This window comes from Vidua macroura, chromosome 1 (genome assembly GCF_024509145.1).
Source record: "Vidua macroura isolate BioBank_ID:100142 chromosome 1, ASM2450914v1, whole genome shotgun sequence".
NCBI classification, from domain to species: domain Eukaryota; kingdom Metazoa; phylum Chordata; class Aves; order Passeriformes; family Viduidae; genus Vidua; species Vidua macroura.
Window position 1 is genome coordinate 30,523,524 of NC_071571.1, and position 22,206 is coordinate 30,545,729.

General features: G+C 45.6%; 1 protein-coding gene across 2 annotated transcripts; it reads right to left on the bottom strand.

Moving 5' to 3' along the window:
- Positions 1-4,293: 4,293 nt before the first annotated feature.
- Positions 4,294-6,838, bottom strand: TWIST1 (twist family bHLH transcription factor 1). 2 transcript variants are annotated; one of them, XM_053981666.1, is made up of 3 exons: positions 6,673-6,838; positions 5,578-6,294; positions 4,294-4,904 (listed from the first exon to the last, which is right to left on the bottom strand). In XM_053981666.1, exon 2 carries the CDS (start codon positions 6,188-6,190, stop codon positions 5,621-5,623), a length of 570 nt encoding a protein of 189 aa, XP_053837641.1. In that variant the 5' UTR covers positions 6,191-6,294; positions 6,673-6,838; the 3' UTR covers positions 4,294-4,904; positions 5,578-5,620. The 2 variants fall into 2 exon arrangements, with proteins under 2 accessions (XP_053837641.1, XP_053837632.1); XM_053981657.1 differs by lacking the exon at positions 6,673-6,838 and having other exon boundaries at positions 5,578-6,381.
- Between the last annotated feature and the right edge of the window lie 15,368 nt (positions 6,839-22,206).

The following is a 22,206-nucleotide window of genomic DNA, read 5'->3' on the forward strand; positions in this document are numbered from 1 at the left end:
AGGTACCTGCTTAACTTTTCACATGTCAAAATCCCTTCCCCTCTGAAGCCCTCTTTTTCCTCCACGGCTGCAGGTCGCGTGTATTGCTCCTTTCTTGACTGCTTGTTTAATGACTCTGCTTCTGCCCGAAAAGAACAAAGCAACCCTAATCATGAGGGGGCGACCCCGACCCTTCCCAAGAGCATCCTTCCTTATGTCGCCCCCTCCCACCTCCAGATTTTCCCGCATTAGGAGGGCAGAGCGGGTCTTCTTCCCGCCGCAATATTTCGCTTTGGAATTTCTGCAGCCCAGCAAACAGGATTTGCACCCCGTGCCTCCCCCCAGCCCCCACCCCAAGAGAACCCAGAGTCCTGCTCATGCTAATATTTTGCACGAATGCTGATAATACTCCCAAAGTGAAATGATCAGCATCTAATCGTCCCAAACCACTTCCGTTATTATTTCTGCTGTTATTAATTGCTCCCGATGTAGACTTTTGTAGCCGTCTTTATGCCAGGGTGGTTCGTCTGAATTATTTTGGAGTAAACCACTAATTTTCTTGCCCGTGTCCATACAATGAAGAAGAGAATTTTTGTAAAGTTTCTGCAAATGTAACGTCACGTCTTTATGAAAAGAGTGCGGAGGTGTCCGCTAACCAAGACAAGACGACTACGTAGATAAGAACAATGTAAGTGTTCCCGAGCGGGCGGAGGAGACAGGGAATTACTAAGACAATGGACAGCTCTTTCTCCGATTTGAATATTTAGTTTTGTTTTGCGTTTTATTTCGGATTTTAAAACGGGTGTTGCCATCATCATTAGGTTTCCGCAGCTTTATTGTTCTTGCTCTGTAAAACAGTTCTAAGCCTCCCGCAATATCTATCACTTGGTCCTTATAAATGGCCGGCTTGTTTGCTTTTAAAAAAGAAAAGGGGGACTTTTCTACAAGTGATTTTAACCTGCTCCACCTTCAAGTGACCTGCCAAATGCTCCTTCTTACTTTATAGACATCTGGGAATTCCATACATGCCTTAAACTCCAATTACACACCTTCTTCAAAGGACACGTGCTTTGATTTGCCAAGAACATTAAGTGGACTGAAGTCCAAAGAAGCTGGTGCAGAAGTTAATGTAAAATACATCCTGTGCCATGTTTACTGCGGGCAGGTTATGTGTGCAGCAAATAAAATAAGTCCTGATGGGATGTGGATGTGTGCGCCTCTTTTTATTCTTTTGCTTTAGCTTCCCGGATCCCTTTACGGGGTGGATTGGATTTGCCGTCACCACCACCACCACCCGCTTCCCAAAGATGCTAATTTATGGCGGGAGCGCTCTCGCTCTCCCGGCGGGTCTGCTGCCTGCCGGAGCGGGCAGGTGAAGGGAGAGCCGTGTGAGCCGGGATGATGCAGCCACCGAGATCGACTGGGGGAGCACCGGCGCCGGCAGCTGAGCCCGCTCCCGGGAGCCGCCGAGCCCCGCGGCGGCTCGTCCCGGGAGGCAGGTGCCCGAGCTGCCGCCGCCGCAGGTGAGTCCCTCTCACCCTGCGCATTTCTGTGACTTTTGTGCCCCCGCCTTCTACCTCCGTTTCCCCCCCACATCCCCACGGCGCTTTTGTTTGTTTTTCTTAAAATTACAGATGCAGGGAAAACCGCCTGACATCATGGGAGCGGGACAAGAGCGCACTTTGAAGGGCTCCTGGGCAGGACTTCAAGTGAAATCATACGCCGGGGAGGAATCCGATACCGGCTTGGAGAAAGCAGCGGGGCGGCCCCTGCCAAACCCAGGAATGCGCGAGGGCCCGCGGCCGGCGCCCCCCGCCCGCCGCCCTGCAGGAGGCGCAGCGCCGGCACCGCCGCTCCGCGCCCCGCCAGCTCCGCCGGGGCCGCGGCGATGCGGCCGGGCGGCCGCACGGGCCCGCACCTCTTTGCTTGCGAAAAATGGGGACAGATTGATGCCTCTGAGAAAAAAGCGAAATCAATCAGGATTTGCAATGGCAGAGTTAATTTTCCGATTGCAAGAGTGTTTAAAAATCCCAGAAGGCAAATTAATATACATATTATTTCTTTTTTCCTTCTGTAAGCCTGTCGCAGACTTAATCATTTTTGGCTCTAGCCCGGGGAGCACCAGGCATCTGCAGTCCCCAGTTTCAACGAGTAGGCCCTGAGTTTTAAAACAGATTTATCTCTTTTTAATGATTTTTTTTAAATGAGGCAGAGGTAGCGGTTGTCAGCCGGGAAAGAGCACCGGCTGAGTGCCTGCTACCCAGGAATGTTGCCGCGCCGGCAGGGACTCGCTCAGAGGGACATAGAAGTGAGAAAGGAAGACCTGCTGGTGGCAGGAGCCCCACGGATAGGAATTGGGGATTTTTCTCACTCGGGTGTTCAGCTTGCTGGAAAGGTGTTGCACCGGCTGGCCCAGAGGCCTCTGGCCGGTTGCAAAAGAGCCAGTCAGCTTTAAGTCCATCAAGCGGGGCCTCTCCCGAATTCTGAGGCCGAGCACGGTGTGATTCGTGGCTTTTAAAGTGTATTTGATTCCTCGTTCATATTCCGCAGGAATCCCCTTCCACGAAACACACCTTCTTTTCAGCACCGAGCAGCTTGTCTGGTTGGTTATTTTTTTCATTCCCGAAACCTGTTTTCTACCGAAATGTGAGGAGTTTTCCTCACCTTTCCCCGGTGTGATTTCTCCTCCAAAAGGAACAACCGAAACCTTCTATAAGCTCCCAAATTCCCTTAGCTCCACTGCCAAAGCTGTGCCTGCTCCCTGTGCCTCTCGCCTTCGCTGCAGCCGAGGTAACGCGGGCAGACATTACCTGCTCTTCGGCAGCCGATCGCATCGGAGCCGGGGGTTCGGAGTCGCTGAGAGGGCAGCTGCGGGTGCCTGGGTGCCGGCGAAAGGCAGCGACCCTTCGGGAGCTCGCAGCGGTTTCCCCTCCTCTCCATCACTGAGACCTGCGACCACCAGGGCCATCATCTAATTTTCAAGTGCTTGCTAATCCGTCAGTGCAAACAAGAGCTGCGAACTCTACTGTAAACATTGCGCGCTGGTTTAAAATATGCCCGATATGATATTCATAAGAGCGCTATGTGGGTAATACACGGCAATATGAGGATGTGGAAATAAATACAGGAATAAAGTCAACTAATGGGCTATGCAAACAGGCTCTGTCTTGAAAAAGTACCCCATCCTATTTACCGTAGACACTGGGCAGCAGAGTCCCTGTCCCCGCGGAGGGCACTGCTCAGCTCCCAGGGCGGCAGCGGTGCCCGCGCACCTTTCGCGGCCGCGGAGGGGCAGAAGGTGCCGCTCCCCGCTCACTGCCCGGCTGCCAAGCACTGGGAGATAAGCAAGTGACAGCAGAGACTCAATCAGCTGTCCGGTTATAAGGGCTGAGGTTTCGTTTGGGTTGTTATATTTTCTGGCTTTTTTTTACAACTTCCCTTTCACCTTCCTTCCAAGCCCTTAGATCTGGAGATTCCCTCTCTTTTGCAGCTCGGGTTCTCGCCGCATACTGGGACCCCGCGGAAAGTAATGTGAAAAGAAAGAAGGGCAATATGCGCCCTACACGTAGAAAAGGAGAAGAGGGCGGGTTAGAGTATCCCTCCGTGCTTTGCACAACGAAAATGTGATCGCTAGTGTATATATATTATATAAAGCCCTAGAGAGCAGAGCAGTCAAACATCACTTCCACCGGAAAACCCCACTCGCTAGACACTTCCCTATTTCAATCTCACTTTCTTTTGCTTTCCCTTTAGAGGGACGAATCCCTGTATAAAACCGATGCCACTTCCTCAGGAACATCAGCAAAAGTACCTGCACCGGGGGCTGGGGAACGGGCCCCGCTCCTGCCTCACATCTGAGGGCAAAACACGAAGGCAGGGATAGAGCTCTGCTGTGAAAACTCCACTCCCTGCGCAACTCCGCCGTGCCTGGCGTGAAGATTAAAGGGGGAGAAGGAGAGAAAGAGAGAAGAGACAATACCTTCCTCTGCAGATGTAGTGAGTTTCGGCACAGAATAATAAAGCTGTCTCAATAAATAACGTGCCTGTGTCTGTCAGTAGCTAGTTTATTTGCGTTTTTCGCCTGGTTTGTTTATACTAGTGCCCCCTCTCTCTTGGGTGTCTTTACAGCTCAACAAGCAGGTATTTATCTACAGTTCTAACCCTGAGTTCTCAGAGACACCAAACTTTAAGGTTATTAAAATTTCAATCATATTTATTTATTGCAGAAAAATAATATACAATGATATTTACAAAACAATCATAAAAATAGGAATGCATTTAGACACCGGATCTATTTGCATTTTAACATGGGTCATCAATAAATAAATAAAATGTTTATTTTTTTCTCAGAGGAAAAATAATAATAATAAAAAAGTTAGGAACCGGGTATATAACAGCTTGAGCCCAGCTTATTCCCCCCTAAAAAAATTAAAAAAAAAAAATAAAAAAAAGGTTTTCATCTCTACAGGGATATTTTTGGTTGGCTGCTTGGTTCCATTCAAGAATGAAGAAAGTCCACAATAATGTATTTCCTTTCATCAGTGGCTCATAAGCACGACCTCTTGGGAATGCATGCATGCAAAAAAAAAAAAAAAAAAAAAAAAAAAAGGGCAAACAGTAAAAAAGTTCAATTCCAACATTCTTCGTCAAAATTAAAAAAAAAAATCGAACGATTCAGACTTCTATCAGAATGTAGAGATGTGTGGATTGTACCGACGCCCAGAGGGTAGTCACTGTCCAAAGCCCTTCTCTCTTTCTCTTTCCTTAAGTGCTCCCCACGCCCTGCTTTGAATTTGGATTTTACTCTTCTAATTTCCAAGAAATCCTTGGTACATTTTTTGTTAGAAAAGATAAAAAAAAAAAATCGTATCCAACTTCAGAGTCTCTAGATTGTCCATTCTCTCCTTCTGTGGGAACAATGTCATCTGCAAAAACCCAGAAAGGGCGGAAAACTCGTTACTGAAACGAAAGTTACACAAATATCTACCTACACTTCTCTGTCTCTGGAAATAACGCGTATCGGGCAGGAATGGAGAAGGGAGAACTCGCCGTGCTGGCGGTGCGGTGACCGTGTGACACCCCAGTCTGGCGGTCCCTGGTGTCAGGGCCGAGGAAAATGACTGCTGGGGCGGTAGGAAACCCTCATGGGGCAGCACAACGGGAGGACATGGATTCACTTCAAAATATGAGCAGCACCAGCAGCACCAGCAGTGGCGGCAGCAGGAGCCATCCCAGCAGCCCTGCTGGCTCCGCAGCGTTTGGTGAAAAAGTGATCTCAGGCCGGCCCCATCTGGCTGGGGCACACCCGCACCGCCGCCGCGTCCCGCCCGCAGCCCACCCCGCCGGCAGCGTCCGGCCACGCGTGGGTCCCGCGGGGCTCGGGGCGCACCTCGGGCCGGGCAGGAAGAGGGACACGCCGGAGTGGGGGAGGCACCTCCGGCCGCCCCGCTCTCCGGCTGCTCCGAGAAGCCAGGCCCCTCCGGACGGGGTGCGGGCCCTCTCGTCCCACGGCCACGCGTGCCCGGCTCACGGCGCAGCCGGCGGCCTCTCACCTCCCTCCCCCCTTTCTTCCCGCCGGTTTCGGGGTCCCTGTCTTACCTAGGGCTCCTGCCGGGGGGATGCGGGTGGGGGACGCCGCCTGCTAGTGGGATGCGGACATGGACCAGGCGCCCTCCATTCTCCACACCGAGAAGGCGTAGCTGAGCCGCTCGTGGGCCACATAGCTGCAGCTTGCCATCTTGGAGTCCAGCTCGTCGCTCTGTAAGACCTGGTAGAGGAAGTCGATGTACCTGGCCGCCAGCTTGAGGGTCTGGATCTTGCTCAGCTTGTCCGAGGGCAGCGTGGGGATGATCTTCCGCAGGGCGGCGAAGGCTTCGTTCAGCGACTGCGTGCGCTGCCGCTCCCGCACGTTGGCCATGACCCGCTGGGTCTGCAGCTCCTCGTAGGACTGGGGGCTGCCGCCGCCGCTGCTGCTTCCGCCGCCCCCGCCGCCCCCGCCCGCCCCGCACTTCTTGCCCCGCTTGCCTTGGGCCGGGCTGCAGGGCTCGTCCGCGGCCCCGACGGCGCCGCCGGCGCTGCGGCGGCTGGAGCGGCGCTTGCGTCCCCCTCTCTTGTTGTTGGGCAGCTGCTGCCGGTCCGGCTCCTCTTCGCTGTTGCTCAAGCTGTCGTCGGCGGGGGAGACTGGAGAGTTTGACTCGTCCTGCTGCATCATCTCTGGGGGGAGACGCGAGAAGCGGGCCGGGAGGGGGGGGAGGGCAGGGAGAAGAGGGGGGCACCTAACCCGCCAGCTCCCCCTTGATCGGCTGCTTCGCTGGCCTGCGAGGAGAAGGAGGAGGGAAGGAAGGAGGGAGGACCTCACTTTGGGGGGAGGGGGGATGGCATCAGGATCCAAGAGGAAAAAAATAAAAAGGCCAACCAAAAAAAAAAAAAAAATCCCTCCCGATCCCTCCTTGGAGCCCCTTCGAGGTGTCTGGGATTGGGAGAAAGTTGAAGACTTGGAGGTTCTTATAGCTCCTGCTGGCGGAAAGTTTGGGGGCAGCAGTGTCATTGGCCTGACGTGGAGAGGAGGGACTTTTGCTGAGTTTTATAGGAAAGTTTCCGCTTCCCCCCCTCCACGCCCTCTCCCAATTATTTTTTTTTCAAGCCATTCACAAGTGAGCTGGCTTCCCCACAGGCACGCACATACATCCTTACCCCAACCTTTTTCTCAGTTTCCTTCTCCGTGGTTTCTCTCTTAAACTCGTTCGGTTAGTTTCTCTCTCAACCTCCCTCGGCTTTGGGGTAGTGCTGAGGGCCGGACCGGGAGGTTATTGGGGGTGCCCAGCACCCCGTGCGCTGCTGCGGAAGGGTCAGCGAGCCGCTTAGAGCCTGTGCGGGGGGCAATCGCCCCGAGCGGTCGGGGTAAGCCCGCACCTCTCGGTCTTTCTTCGCCGGAGCGGGCATGGCTTGTAGCGAAAAGAAGGAAAAGGGAATTACCCGAGGCGCAGCATCCAGGCGCATCCTAATTTTGACCCGTTTTAGCACACGCCGCACTTCCCAATCACAGAGCGCCCTGGGATCTGACTTGCCGAGGGAGTCGCACATTTCTGGGCTGGGGAGGGGTGGTAGCACAGCCTCGTCCTGCCAGGCTGGAGGACTGCTCTCGAAGAAAGCCATCTTCAGAGGTGGAAGCAACCGGGAAACCAGGCATTGGCTTCGTATGTGCATAACCACCAGTCCTTGACCTCGTCTTAAGAGAAACCCGTGAGGATCCGCGTCTCCAACCTGGCACACCGGGAGACGGGAGGGTGTACAGACCCTCTTTGCCCACACTCAGTGTGTGCTGACCACTCACTTCAGTCTGTCCTCCCATAAGGCGCCCGAATCCGGCACTTCCTGGGAAAAGAGATTATTTATTTTAATTTCTCTTCTATGTCTGCAGCCAAAGCTGTTTCTTCCCCATCCCCCGCCTTTGTGCCTCCTTCCCCGCTCGCTGGCAGCACAGAGCAGGTGGTGTGTCTTTTAAACAACAGCTCAGATTCAAACGGGGAGCGCCTGGGAGGGAAAGATAGAAATTGCCATCCATCAGTAAACGGGGCGAAGTTCTCTCTGCTCCTTGCATGGGGACCGCGCTCCTCCGCTGCCGGCCTGGCAGCCGCTGCCTGTACGGGCACAGCCGGGTGCGGTGCGTAGCAGAGCTGGCAGCGCCGGCAGCGCAGAGGCTTCCCGGCTTGTCTGAGGTGTGAGGGTGGACAGGGCAAACGGAATGGCAGAGGAAAGATAAATCCCAGGCATGAAATAAAACAAGGCTTGTGGAAGAGCGCTGTCATCTTCTCCGGGGAACAGAGACGTCTCTCTCCTCTACCTGGGGACTGAATCCCTTTCCTCCCAGCAGAGGCGTCTCATCCCGGGAGCTGCCAGGGGCCAGGACCCTGCTGGGCCGCGGCCGAGGGGCAGCCGCCCCCCCATGGCCGCTGGCCCCGGCGCCGCCGCAGCGCCCAGCCGGCACCCGCCGCCGCCGGAGCTGTCCCGACGCTTCTCCGTTCGCTGCACCTCTCGGCGAGCTCTCCTTCTTGCGTTTCCATCCCGGGGTGCGAGCACATAGTAGTCTGCCCAAAACCTTCTCTTTTGGGAAACATCTGGAAAAAGGACCGGGGAGGAATCAGGGACCGCCTTAGCCAGCAAGGGAAGGCACGCCGCGCACAGAACCACAGTGAGCCTGCACAGCTTTCCCGGCTTTCGGTTTGTCCCTGCCGTGTCTTCTGCGATCAGAGGCCTCTTCACTCAGCTTAACACTGAGAGCTTCAGGGGTTCCCTTGTGTTGGCAGCAGCTGCTGATCCCAAGGTAAGAAGAGCTGGCTATCCTTTCACCTCCCTTTAACCAATAATTTTGTCTGCACACGGAGCCTCACTTCTCCTCTGGGGTATTGAGCAGTGTCATTACAGAAGCAATGATGGAAACAGTAGTGATGAGCATCTGTAGGTGGCTCTAGGGCCTTCCTTCCTTCCTTCCTTCCTTCCTTCCTTCCTTCCTTCCTTCCTTCCTGCCTGCCTGCCTTCCTTCTCACCTTCCTTCCCTCATTATTCTTATTGGAAAAAAAATCACAGGGCACAACCAAACCTGGATAGCTATTACCTTGCTGGGAACAGCATGCTGCCTGAAAGAAGGGAGGGGCAGCACCTCCTGAGCACAAGATGCATGACTTGTCAGGGTAACCTGAACTTTGAATGGGACGCAGGACATCACCTGCTTGTCATGGGGCAGGAGGAGGATGTGTAGTGTAGAGCAGGGCATATGGAGAAGTCAAGGATAGGTGGGGAAGTAGTATTACATGGTTTGTAAAAATAGAAAACATGGAGAAATGTAGGGATGGATTTGAGGAAAGTGGAATAGTTGACCATAGTAGATGGCTGGGCTTAGTGTCACCTACTCTTTGTGTAAACTGCAGCAAAAGCAACTAGCAGTGTTTAGCAGGACATGTAACCTGCACACTGCTCTATGAACCAAGACTGCACAACCCTCCTGCTCCCCTCATCATCTTCATTTTGGCTTTTGTTTTATCTCTGACACCCAAATTATGGGCTCAGGAGCAAAGGCATATAAACCCATGATGCTACTGTCAAGACTCACACAGGAGTGCAGGGTCCAGAGGACTTTGTGGTGGCGACAATCTGTCCCGGGGGACTTGGAATGGGCTGGGCTGGGCTGGCTGTGGGAACCTGCCTGGATCCCCTAGGCCTGCTGGCAGGCAGCAACCCTGCCTAGTACTGGAGTGTGTGGAGCTGTGTTGGGAGGAGGGTGAATGTGTCAGAGAGTCATTTCTGGGGGTCTGTGTGAGAGAGAAAGGCATACTGGTGTGTTTATATGTGAGGATGTGTTTGTGTGTGTATGCATGTACTGTTGATCTTTTTCAATGTGAACACATATATATGCCAGGAGGGAAGGGGAATGAAGTCTGAACAGAGATTAAAGAAAATCAATTAAATTCTGGTTTATTTTGAAATCTACAGTTCTGATGGGGATTGAGGTGGAGCCTTTGCATTTCACACTAAAAAAAAAAATTGTATTTTAGTTATACAGTGTTAAACCATCTGTTTTGAACCTCCACTAAGTCACTAAGGTAGTTCTTCAGACCACTTTAGAGCATGGGATAAAGGACATCATGTCCTGCTTTTCACAATGCATAGGCATGGCTTAGGTAAGAACTTTCCTGGCTCCTTGGGCAGAATTTCAACCCTGTTTCACTCTTTGGCAGTAGCAAGCAAAACTGCAAACAGGTCCAGGACCTTTCTAGAGATACATCCAGGTCCATTCCTGCAAGCTTCCCTGGGCCTCCGCTCAGGAAAATATATGTCATGGCATAAACTCTGGCATGGAACACTGGCAGGACCCAGAGCACTCCAGCATTTTGTCACCTCTGCAGAAAGGTACAACCCTGGTAAAGCAGCCATCTAGATTGCAGGTATGGCTGAGGACACAGAGCTAAATAAATTACAAACTCCTGGTAGGAAGAAGTGAGGAGTAAGTTGGTCTGTGATGATCACCGTAGTCATGATTGATCACAGGGAAATAGCTGTAAAGGATAGCCCCACCTTGATGCCAGCCCTTCTGTAGGCACCCATTGACTATTGAGACACTCACAGGATGGGACAAGCAGTATCTGCCTTAGCGAGGCAGAAACATCATGACTTTTGTGAGGAGTAGATCAAAAGGTTGATTCTTTACCTGATTTCAAAGAATGAATGAATGAAAGGCCCAATTTTGTCTGCCTTTTTATAAATCAGTGCAGAAGTTTAAGAACTAATGTGCTCAAGATCTAGTGGTTGCAACTGCAATGTTACCCCTCATCAATGTGTTAAACAGATTGTGCATACACACAAATTACAGTTGGATTGCAGTAAGGCTGTTCTGTATTCCCCATTCAGCAAACACATACACATGTAATTTAGGTCACAAAGGCTGTTCACTGTGGTAAAACTTTCACTGCTGCTGATTCCTTGGAATATTGAGCAATGTCTTACATACATGCATGCCTAGAGACAGCAGGCCTGTGTGTTTTTGATGCCGAAGCCTTCAAGCGGGTGTTTTCTCAGAGGTTTTACCTTTATGTTGCAAAGACCACTGAAATCAATCAAAGTTTCCCTGCTAGGTTCCGCGGACAGGTATTTTAATTCTTACGGATTCTAGGTGAAAGCCTGGTCGGCACCATACCTCTTTGAAAGGGACAAGAGAGCACCTAGCAACTTTGCCCACTGGAGTTTATGCTGTCATTTGCTCCGTGTAGAAAGCACACTGGGAAACAGGCTGACAACTCTCACTGTGCCCTGGTACAAATTTCTGCTCAGCAACAGCAAACGGGCAGAATCAATATATAAAGGGTATGAGAGTGGGACCCATTTCTTGTCTTCTTTCACCTCTCTTTTCCTTCCTATCATCGCGGCAGCTCATACAGCCAAGGAAGCAGAAAAGCTGACAAGCGTCTCCCGTCATTCGTCCTCCTTACCTGGGCCCGGCGTGGGTGGGCGCGGTGCGGCTCGGCTCTGCCGGCAAGGCTGGGGCTGCGGGGCGGCTCTGCGGGGCCGGGCCGGGCTGTGCGGCCGGCGGCCACCGGAGGGCACGATTCCCCGCCGGCCCCGCTGCGCCTCCCGGGTGAATCACTGCCGCCTTGACCAGCCCCGTCAGGCTGGGTCACCTGAGTTTCGGGTGAGGTGCTGCCCGCCTGCTCCCGGCCCTGTTCGCTCGCGTTTCAGCGAGCCCCGAGGGTTTTTTCTCTCTGAGGTGGCCCCACGCGGCCGCAGCGCCGCTGCGCACCCGAGGGGCGGCTGTGCTGGGTCCCGGGGAGAGATCCGGCACACGGATCCCACGCGGACATACGGACACTTCCCACCGGTGGGCTTCTAGCTGCCGGCACTTTGACACTCGCTTCGTTCAGAAGCTCTGGAAAACAGACGAATAACCCGGAATTCCTCTAGCGAGTCCGTTTCATTGTCAAAATTGCTACAATGATTTTTATTTAATTTTTAAGGTCATTGTCATGTGGCCATTCATGTAAAAATCCTAGCAGCTTGCTGCCACGAAAGGGTGCGACAGCATTGTTCCCAGCGTTCTCAGTGTCCCAAGTGCGCGGCCGCTTCTGTCGCCCATCCTTCCCACCTCTGGGCCGGCGGCAGGGAGCGCTGCGCCCCCCGCGCACCGACCTCCCGCGTCTCCTGCATCCATCCTCTCCTCCCAGCTCTCGATTCTGTGCAAGGCCGAAAAATACCTATATCCTATTGGCAAACCAGCAATTCCACGTAGGAGACAGGTCTCACAATAAATTAAGATCTGAGATTATTTCCAACACGTGTTTTTATACAAAATCTTTTATTCAGATCCAGAAATAATTCGTGGCTGTGGATGGGGATGTTTAAGCAGATCCAAAGTACCTCTGTGAAAGCTTGAGTGGTATCCTCTCAAGTATCCTAGAAAAGACCAGTCCTTCCCATCACAAGAGATCAACATATTTAATGCTGTGGTGGAGTTCTGCCTTTAATTATGGCTCTTGGTCTTGCTTATGCGGTTTCACATCTAAATCTGAAAAGACCACTTAGTCAAACAATCTTATCTATACTCCAGGGGATAACAGTTATTTTTATTAACAATGGAGCTTATTGGCTATTTCAGCTTCTTTGACTTCTTTTCTTTTCCATCTCTTCCATCTTTCCTGAACTATATATTTTTTTTTGTATTCTTCCTGCTCCCAACACATTACTCAAATCTATATATTCAATCTCTCAGCACACTTGGCCCAAGGAAACTGCATTAAACTTCAGTTGCTTTTAGCCACAAATTCTGTTTTTTTCTTCCAAGGTGGGGGAGAATGCACCTCCAGCACTGGTGATGGATAAAGCATTCCATAAAGCCTTCTTCTTACAGGTGGACTCAAATACCCCACAGTTCAAGCAATTGGAATCAGAGCCATAGAGCCAGAATTTCAGCATGGAAGTGTGCTTTCACCCTGTTAGCCACGTCTGAAACCTTGGGAAAAATCCCCCCCACCCTGTGCTTCCTACTATATGTGGTCTCCTTTAGGATTTCAGGTGCTCTTGGAATCTCACAGATGAAAATAAAAAAGAGGTCATGTGAGAAGTAACCATAACTCATAATTCATAAATGAACATAGAAGTTCAATAGACAGGATAATAAGATGTTTTTTACATCTGAAGCAGGCAGCAAATTCTGGTGTTAGGGAAAGAGCGTGGAAGGTCAGCCCAACATACACATATGATTTCCTGGGCAAAGGAAATGTTTTTTTATCACTGGCAGGCTGATTGAATGCCAGGTCTCCAAGTTGGAAGCCATCCATCTTCTCCTCCAGGCCATAGACCACATGAGCTGAATGTAGCCATGCATAGGAGGTGAGCCTGGAGGGGGAAAGGTTCACAGAAATGAACACTCATCTCACTCCACAATTACATTACTTCCAAGGACACCTACTTAGAGCTAGAAAAACTTTTGAGGGAGCAGAGGTTTATTTCCATCTCTGCCAGGTTGTATTTCCTCTCAGAAAAGGCAGTCATCACACACCAAAGTTTACATATTCCTTTCTGCGTGGGGAGATGATAATTGTTTTGTGCTATGGGCTATCAGCTATGATGCCTAAAGATCTGCTATCCATTATTACTCCTCATTTTACAATCCAAATCTCTTTTTCCTTCCTCCAGAATATAGGATGATGATTAGGTTACCTTGCTCACAAAGGACTGATCTGTCCATTGGTGCACATCCTGGCTTACTTTCTGACCAAAGATCATATGAACAACAATGAAGCGGATCTAGAGCACCAATCTCAGGTATTAAATTCCAAAGGCAATTTTCCAGAGAGGGAGTAGTTTACTGATATGTTATAGTAAATTAGCACACATTCACTGTGTATCTGTGTACATACTTAACTATTTATGAACTCTGACCTCCAAACAAACATCTGTACTTGTATTTATGCAAAATACTGTACTACTTCTGCCTTGAAAAGTATCTATATCAAACATTCTCATGCCAAAATCTACTATCTGACCTTGCAGCACTAAAAATAGTTCATGTCAGAAGCAAAGAAATATTTGTTTCTCCTTTTAGAACATTTGTGCTTACATTCATTAAGGACTCGGTCCAAAATCCTTTGATGTCAAAGAGACTGTTTCAGTGGCTTTTGTATCAAGTTTTAAAAAGGGTCAATTAAACTTTAAATAAAATAAAAATTACAATGGGTCCAACCTAAGAGAATAAGAGATATGTAAGAAAGGCTGCCTTTGGAGAAAAGCATCAATCATGGTTCTCTAATATTTAGCTGAATTTGTGGACTTTTCCATTATTAAAACAATAATCCTTTTCAATAAGGTTGTAATTAATTTTTAGTCTTCAAAACATCCGGATTTTGCTGCATAGTAGAAATGTTGTTGCTGATCTAGTAAGCGCAAGGATGCTTTGAGCTCAGTAGGGCATATATAGACTGGACCCTAAGCAGTAAGTTATGGCCCTGATTTTCAAAGTCAGAGCAGAGATCTAATTCCAATATACTCTTCTGACTCTAAAATATGTGCAGGTTTATGTCTCACTTCATATTTGAGCAACTTATAATATTTTCTAATATCTGATCTGATGTTAGGCTTTGTTTTTCGCACTTTGCAAAAGGACTAATGCAGCTCTTGGCAACAGCAGATGCTGTAATTATCTTGAAGGTAGAGGATGTTCAGTGGAATACAGCAAGAGCTTTAATTCAAAACAGTGAACTTTATAGTTCAGTTTGTAATCCTTTTCTGTACAAGAATGCATAGTGTTTAGTGCATCCATTTTAATAAAAAAGAAAGCAGTACTAAAACAAGCTACATCATCACAGAGCTTACTGCACTGCTTGCTTCTAGTCACGGTATCAGAGATTTGAGTAATTGAAATGACATATGTCTGCAGGAATTTCTGCTGAAACTGGGTTATTTGACAGTATAATGTTCATCATTCCTTCCAAACAGATAGAAGTTGGATCAATTATATTTCAGTGGCTTACAGCCATATGCTATCTACAGTGACATTTATGATCTATTTTTGTTATCCCCAAATGGCCTTCAACCTAGCAGTTATCTGCCAACATGTTAAAGTTTTGGTCAGTGAAAATCCTTTAGTGTCTTGGAAAGATTCATGATGTTGTCTTTTGGCCAAAGTCCATTATGGGTAACTACAACTTTATCTACATTCAACGTATGTAATTGAGTGGCTGTGGTATGGCACACTGTCATTTGGCTTCATTTCAATCAACTGAGATAACTCTGTATTTTTTTTCCTATAACACTGTGTCATGTTGCTGCAAAAAGTGAAACAGCTGCCACATTTTCCTTCTTGAGGATGCATCCCAGAATGGGCTGTTTCTTCTGAGAGGACAACATAGCCTCCAATTTGGCAGGTAAAATTTTGCAACACCTAATCCTTCCATCTGTGGTTTCATGTTGTCAGTTCATTGCAGGAACTAATAGTCTGGTCTAGATGTCAAACTATCTGATTTGTTAGTGTAGCTGGCAGGTTAACTGTCTAAGTCCTACCATTTCCTCACAGAATTCACTGTGGGTAGAAAATTTCATCCAAAAAAGAAGAAAAATAACCATCTTTAAAGATTAGATGCACTGTTGGGAAATTAAGTTCTTAAAGCTAAATCAGATGTACGATAGGAAGCTCTTCATAATTGCTCACATTAAGGGTAAAGGGCCAACCCAAAAGCATATAGACAGGATGAAAAAAGGCAATACAGTCACTCAGCTATTGCTGCGAGAAACAGCCCTTCAAATTCCCCCAGATCTAATGTGTATCAGAAACAAGTTACATTGCTATAAAGAGGTAGAAGAAGCTTTTTCATTCGTTGTGGTTTTGGGAATCGGAGGCATTGTATGTCTTTGCACATATCCCTCCCAAACTGTTCATTGAGGAAAAAAGGATTTCTGCTGCTCCTTAAGTCATAGAAGTTAGCAAAATATTATATGACAAAAAGTTGCCATTGAACTTTGCTGAAGAGCGTTTGAAAATGGCATGTGGAAAGTCCATGCTGGAATAGGTGCTACTTTAAGGACATCAAAAATGAAGGGAATTGATTAGTAGCTCCCCAGTAACAGCTGTGGCACCACAAATTATGCAGATAAGCACCAGCCCCTTTGCAATACAGATGCAGGAGAGCAATGCCGTGCAGGCAGTAGTAGCATTATACATGGAGTAGAAAGAAACCACAGCAAATATGGGTTTGTGTTTTCTCTAGGTGTTCACTAAGAAACCTCCATGTCACCTGCATTTTCACCATGCTACTGCAAGGTGATCATTACCAACCTCTGTGTAGACTTTCTGTCATTTGAAAACCTGTCTCTGGATGTTTTCAGCAAAAGAAAATATTTTGTGCATAAAATCTTCTCTTTTGTCTCTGAGGTCACCCTTCATATTTGGGGTGATATTTGGTGTTTATGTGCTATGGCGGTGATTCAGAAGCCCTCACAATAACTATTTCTAATGACCCATAGCTTCACAAGAACTGTGTTCTGTAAGGTGAAGCAGGATTGAAGTGGATGTCATTAGAACCTTTTCTTTGCGGTGTCCTTCTCAGGTATTTATCATATCTTTCCAGCCTGAAGGCAAAAATCACTAGTCTTATACACCAAAATTCTCTCCAGTCAAATATTTGGCTCATGCACTGGATCGTTTAAATAATTTGGCCAATAGTACGCTAAAGATTAATGTTTCTACTACTCCCAAAAGCAAGATGAGAAACTTATCTGGTTTTGTTTTGGTTTGTTTGTTTGGGGTTTTTTGGGTTTGGTTCAGTTTATGTATTTCAGGAGATATGCCTGCACATTTTAAATTTTTAAATATGATGAGTGCTGTGTGTTCTCATTACAGCTTTGGTAAAACTTATTTGTCTCCAAGATATTTACATCATAGAACTTCCTCAGCATAATGGGGTTCAGTCCATAGGTATGGCAGTTGTGATCTGAGAGGGGATGCTGAAATCACTTTTTTCCTGGAAGTTTGAAACATATAACAGTGAGAACTGACTTATGCTGTTGTCAACCCAAGTACAGGTGACAGAATAAAGCAATGAATAGGTGGATGTTTCCAAAATTAACACCTTGGGTCTGGTAAAGGTGTTTGCATCTATAGGACTTGACGTCCATCTTACCAAGGACTGGTTTAGTAGTTTGAGCATAGTTATCAGTACTTCAGACAAAGTTCCATTTGCTCATGATTAAAATTTGGGTTCTGTATGTCAAGGAGGTGGCACCTGATGAGGGCCTAAACTGTCAGTTTAATCATATTTGGCAACATTCAAGATATCTGCAAAGAAAATTTAAGCAGAGTCAGATGTAATATGAAATGAATTCCACACGCCTTCATGTAAGGTAGAGAAAGATCTGAGATAGCCCTTCATTTTACAGTCTCTCAATCATATTTTCCTTTTTTTTTTTTTCCCTCCATTACTATTATTCATCATCCTACAACTTCTTTTGCATCTGGTAGTTTGCAGAGTTATAAGAGTCAATGATGTTGCAGAGTTACTGCAATATTCTAGCATATAATTAAATAATTATAAAAATAGATTAAAACATTTTTATGCATATTCACTTAATGCTCTTTATATTTGGTATCATATCTGATAATATTAACAACAAAAAAGTGAACTACTTATGATTGTAGTATTCATAAATGTAAGTATTCACAAATGTCCCCAGATTGCTGAGGCCTAAATATCTGATTCAGCTCGAAGTTATTTAAAAATAATTTAAAAATTACTCCTGCACTCCGAAAATTTTCTGGCAACTCAATGACTTAGTTATGTACATTATTCTGAAAGACTTCATAGGAGCTTCAATGCCCAAGACGAGGCCCAAGAGCACCTTGAAACATCTGAAACACTTCAGCGCTTGGATAATTGCATACTTTTGGGACCAACCCACATTTCTCTTTGGAAAATGTTTCCCTGCATGGCTGCAGACAACAGATGGATCATATGATGTCTGCATTTGGAAAGATGGCATAATTCTGGCAGACTGTCAGTTGAGTGAAAGAGGCTGATTTCAGATCCTCATTAAGAAAATATACAACCACACGGAGTGGACTGAATGGCAGAAATTGATCGCTGGCGCCAGCTTTAATAGAAAATATAGCACACTTGCAACATGAAATCTGCTGAGCTGTGGCTGGATCTAGCTCTATCAGGTTTTACATTCTTTTCCCAAATAAATGTGTTCTAAAGGAGACATTCTTTGTAGTATAAGGGCCTTCTGTTTGCCAGGAGGGAGGGGAGCAGAGCAGTGCAGGGTTAAAAGGCAAATTCAAAGAGCTGCCAGGTCTAGGGTTGGAGCAGGGTGCCAAAGCTTTGTTGAGTTTTCCCTTACACTTGCAAAAGTTTCTGTTGAATGAAACTTTTTTAATATTTCTAGTCTCCTGTTATATTTTTTAGGGTGCAGATGGCACTTTACCCAGAAACACCCCTTTGAAGAGTGATGCCTTGAGAGGCTATCTAGAACAGAGGCTTGACAGTGTGAAAGGAATAAAGTAGGTATTTCTTAAAAAGGCCTTCAAAAGATACACCTTGGGCAGTACAAGAGCCCGGCTATGGCTCCACCCAGGATGGATGACTTGTCCCCTTCCCACTGCAGGGCTCTGGGAACAAGGCCCAGTGCCTTCTTTACACACATTTCCACATGGAAGCAACCCTGCCAAGCCCCTAAGAGCTTGAGTAGGAAACCCAGGGCGCTGCAAAGCGTAATATAGTTTCCCTGCAACACTGGATATGAGCAATAATTTCACTGTAATCGCTACTCGCAGTGGAAGAGAAAAGGATTGGTGGAGCTGCACACCTCCATTTCACCATCAAACACCAAAATATTGGCTATGGCTTCAGGTCACAGCTTTTGTTTCAGCAGTGACATCAGGATCTTCATATGATACCTCATCTTGGCCACACAAAATAATTAAAAATCATAAATTATTGGTTGCTTTGAAAGTCTTTGCTAAACTATCTTTTAGTGAGATCAGAGACAATATCTATTGCACATGAACCTGAAAAGTTCAAGCAGAGATAATGGTTGCTGTGGTATATTTTTTCCTGTATCCTTTGTTCTATACATACCACTCTTCCCTCTGATAACTGTTAAGATTCAAAAGTTGGAATCATTAACTAGGCTAAAGACTGCATAGTAAATAAACAATGCTAGAAATAAAAAGAAATGTCAACATCTGAATCAACTTCTCTCAGTGCATGTGTTTATGTTGAAGACTCTCCATACAGAGATTTCCTCTTCGCTATGTAGAAAAATCATAAAATGTATTACTTGTCCTTGATCCCCTGTAAGGCTTGGAGCAAGAGAAGATGGAACTGGAACTCATAGGGACAATTATTATCTTTCTTCTGCTTTCAGAGCTAAGGAGAGACAGTTAAACCAACAGGATACTCTTTATCTGTCTTTCTGAAATTATGGCAGAGGTATGACAAAAACATAAACAGGCCTAGAATATCAGTGTGCCTGATTATTTGTTTGAAATAAAGTCATGTGTGACAATAGTGATGCTTGTCCTTCTGCAGTGCAATACCTTTGTGTGGGAACCATTCAAAACCCCTTAGCATGGCAGGACATGGTCTGTGTCATCATTGTGACACTGAAGCCTTAGAGAGCAGCAAAAGTCACACTAAGATAATAAAATGCACACAACAATTTGAATATGTTGCAGTCCTTGTAAGTATATATTAACGTGGAAAACTGTACTACAAAAGTAAAGATAACATAATTATTCCCCTATTTTGACTTCTTCGAAGAAATAGGAATTTCAGGTATGTAAGGATCACTGAACTGGAGTGTAGCTGGTGATCAGCAGGGTGAGTAGTAGCTGTGAATGATTCAAAGGCTTAAACTTCATTGCTAGCCATACAAAAGGTAATCACTGAAACTAGGATGGAGAAGGAGAAAAGCAAAATTGGGATGAAGCACAATTTAAAAAATAATTTCTGAGCTGTACTTCTTAAAAAGCTAAAATTCTAGGCAATTAAAATTGAATATTTTTGTTCTGTAAATTCTTTTTGTCTGGATATATTGCAGTGACAAATGCTCATCTCACTATCTGAAACAAGCATTTTTTGGAGCAGAGTTGAAGAGTAAATAATGTGAACTGATTATATTTAGCAAGTTTTTGGAAAAAGCACCAATTTACTGTATTACAAAAAGAACATCACCAGCACACATATTATTCCTTGTAACTATTCTCTTGCATTTCTAGGAAAAGCTTGGCTGTCATTGTTGCAGGTTAGTAGCATTCAAGCCTAGTAAAACAACAAATTCCTGTGAAAACAGGGACTCAGCATGCACAAGTCACATTTTAAGCTTCAGTATTTTAGGTATTTTTAATTAAAAAAAAAAAAATCCCACCAAAAACCAGAAGTCCAAGTAAATTGAAAGGACCAGTAGGGTAATACAGAAATTCTTTTTGAGAAGAATCACCAATCTGAAAAAGAAATCAAGGTCACTTTTCCATTACTTTTGCTTAGTACCTCCATGACTTCAGAAACTGATTTATTTTAAAGTTTGTAAAAGAAAAAAAAATGTTGTTGGACAAAAACTTCACTTTTCAAGTTTTGTCCTGGAGGGAATTTTTGTAGCTGAATTATAAACCCTCCACACTTTAGTATTTATAATGAAATACTGACAAATGCGATAATAAACACCAGTCATAGGACCATAGTAGCTGATCAGAGTGTGGATTCAAAAGTTTGCAGTGCTATCATAATATTTTGTTCTGTTTCCAGCACTAGTTTGCTTAAATCTCCTTTCACGTTCAGCAGCTGTAAAACAAGATCAATCTAACTAGAGATTGCAAAATCATTTGATTATTTATACTTCTCTTCAAAAGCTACAAAATGTCTCTCAAATATGATTTAATTTAGTCTTATTTTTTTGGTTTATATGTCTGAATACTAATTGTAACATGATAGCTTCAAGGGAACTCGAATTTCTACCAAAAGTCGGTCTTCAGTGGCCAAAGAGAACATAAACAAACCAGCCTCAAACCAGGGTCTAAAAATGGGCTGTAATCAAACAGTTCTAAGGCTTTAAAAAGCCCCTTATTATCTTTTCCCTGAAGTAATTGACAGTGTCAGTTTTTGTTCTTAATGCGGTGATAATGGCACTGTGCTTTGGGGAGCCGAGGAGCTGGACTCGGCCCTGGTGGCAGCAGGGATTCTGAACGAGGGGAAGGCCTTTCGCTCCAGTGGGTGAAATCCAAGCCTTGCTGAAGTTAGCAGCACTTCTGCACTCTGTTAGGGTTGGGGTTTCACTCTCTTCCCAAGCCTGACAGGCTGTTGTACTGTACTGACTCCACAGATTAGAATACAGCTATCTTGGACTGAGACAAGGATTAAGGGAGAAAGGACCCCACAGTTTTGTTATTTCAGCGAGATGGGACTGCACTCCAGCAAGAAGCTTGTCTGCAGTGTTCCCCTAATTGGTTTATATTCATACCAGACTAAACTTCCAGGATTTCGACACATCCACAGGGGCTGAGGGATGGGTCAGTATGGCATCGTGCTGTTTCACTGAGCTCTTCATGGGTGTAAAGACGTGCTCTAGTTTCAACATTGGTTCCTTGGAAAAAATTGCATTTAGACTGCTTTTTTAGTAAATCTTCATCAGTTTTGGAGAAGCATGAAACAAACAAACAAACAAAGCCCATCTCACCAGGTTCTAAGGTCATATAAATCAATGTGTGGCTCAGGGGCAGCTCAAAACACATCTTGTTTTTTTTTCTGTGCTGTTTACATATTGTGTTCATTGGCTTATACCACAACTGCATTTTTAATTTCTAATGTTTTTAGTATCAGTGGCTCATATAAGAATGTTACTATTGTTGGTATTGCTGCAAAATTTTCAGTGATCCATTAGAAATCAGGATTCATAATGCAAGATCCATTTGTATTTAAAAATAAAATGTAACATATCCTTTCTGCTATTCTCTAGTCTCTAACACAAGTATGAAAAAAAAAAAAAACAAAAAAAACTTGGATCTTGAACAAATTCCAGTGTTTTGTTATTAAACCAAGCAGAGAAAACCAATAATTTTTGAATTATCTGTTACAGACATGTTTACATTATGAATCTCCTAACTTAAGACTCTATGTGCTATGGAGTTCTAATTTTATCCAATGATATGAGCAATAAAAATTATGAAAAGTTATATCATCATACTATGAGAGATCATAGAGAAATAGTGGTAAGAAGTGAATATTAAATTGCATATTTCATTGCCCTAAAAGAATTTTTCTTCATCATTTTGCCTGAGATGATGGTAACTAAAATGAGATAGGGTTGTTTGAACTATTGTTGATTTTGGAACATTGTTCATACGTAGTTCCTTCTCTCATTTTATTTTTAGAAAAAAAAAAAAAAAAAGAAAGAAAGAAAACAAACCCCAAAACAACACAAAACCATCTGAGGAGGTGAAACCCCTCAGTTCCTAGAAAGGATCCAGCTGCGCTAACTATCCAACTGCCTCTTGGAAAAAAAAAAAAAGCATTTTGACAAATGGAGAGCAGATGCATTGTGTGGAGTCAGAGAGGTCAACAAAAACAAGTAGAAAAAGAAACCAGGGAAACAAGTGAAAAGAGAAAGAATAGTAGAGTATTAATACAGGATATTAGATTTCTCATGATAATATTAAAGTGAACAGAACGAGAAAAAGAAGAAGAATCACCACAG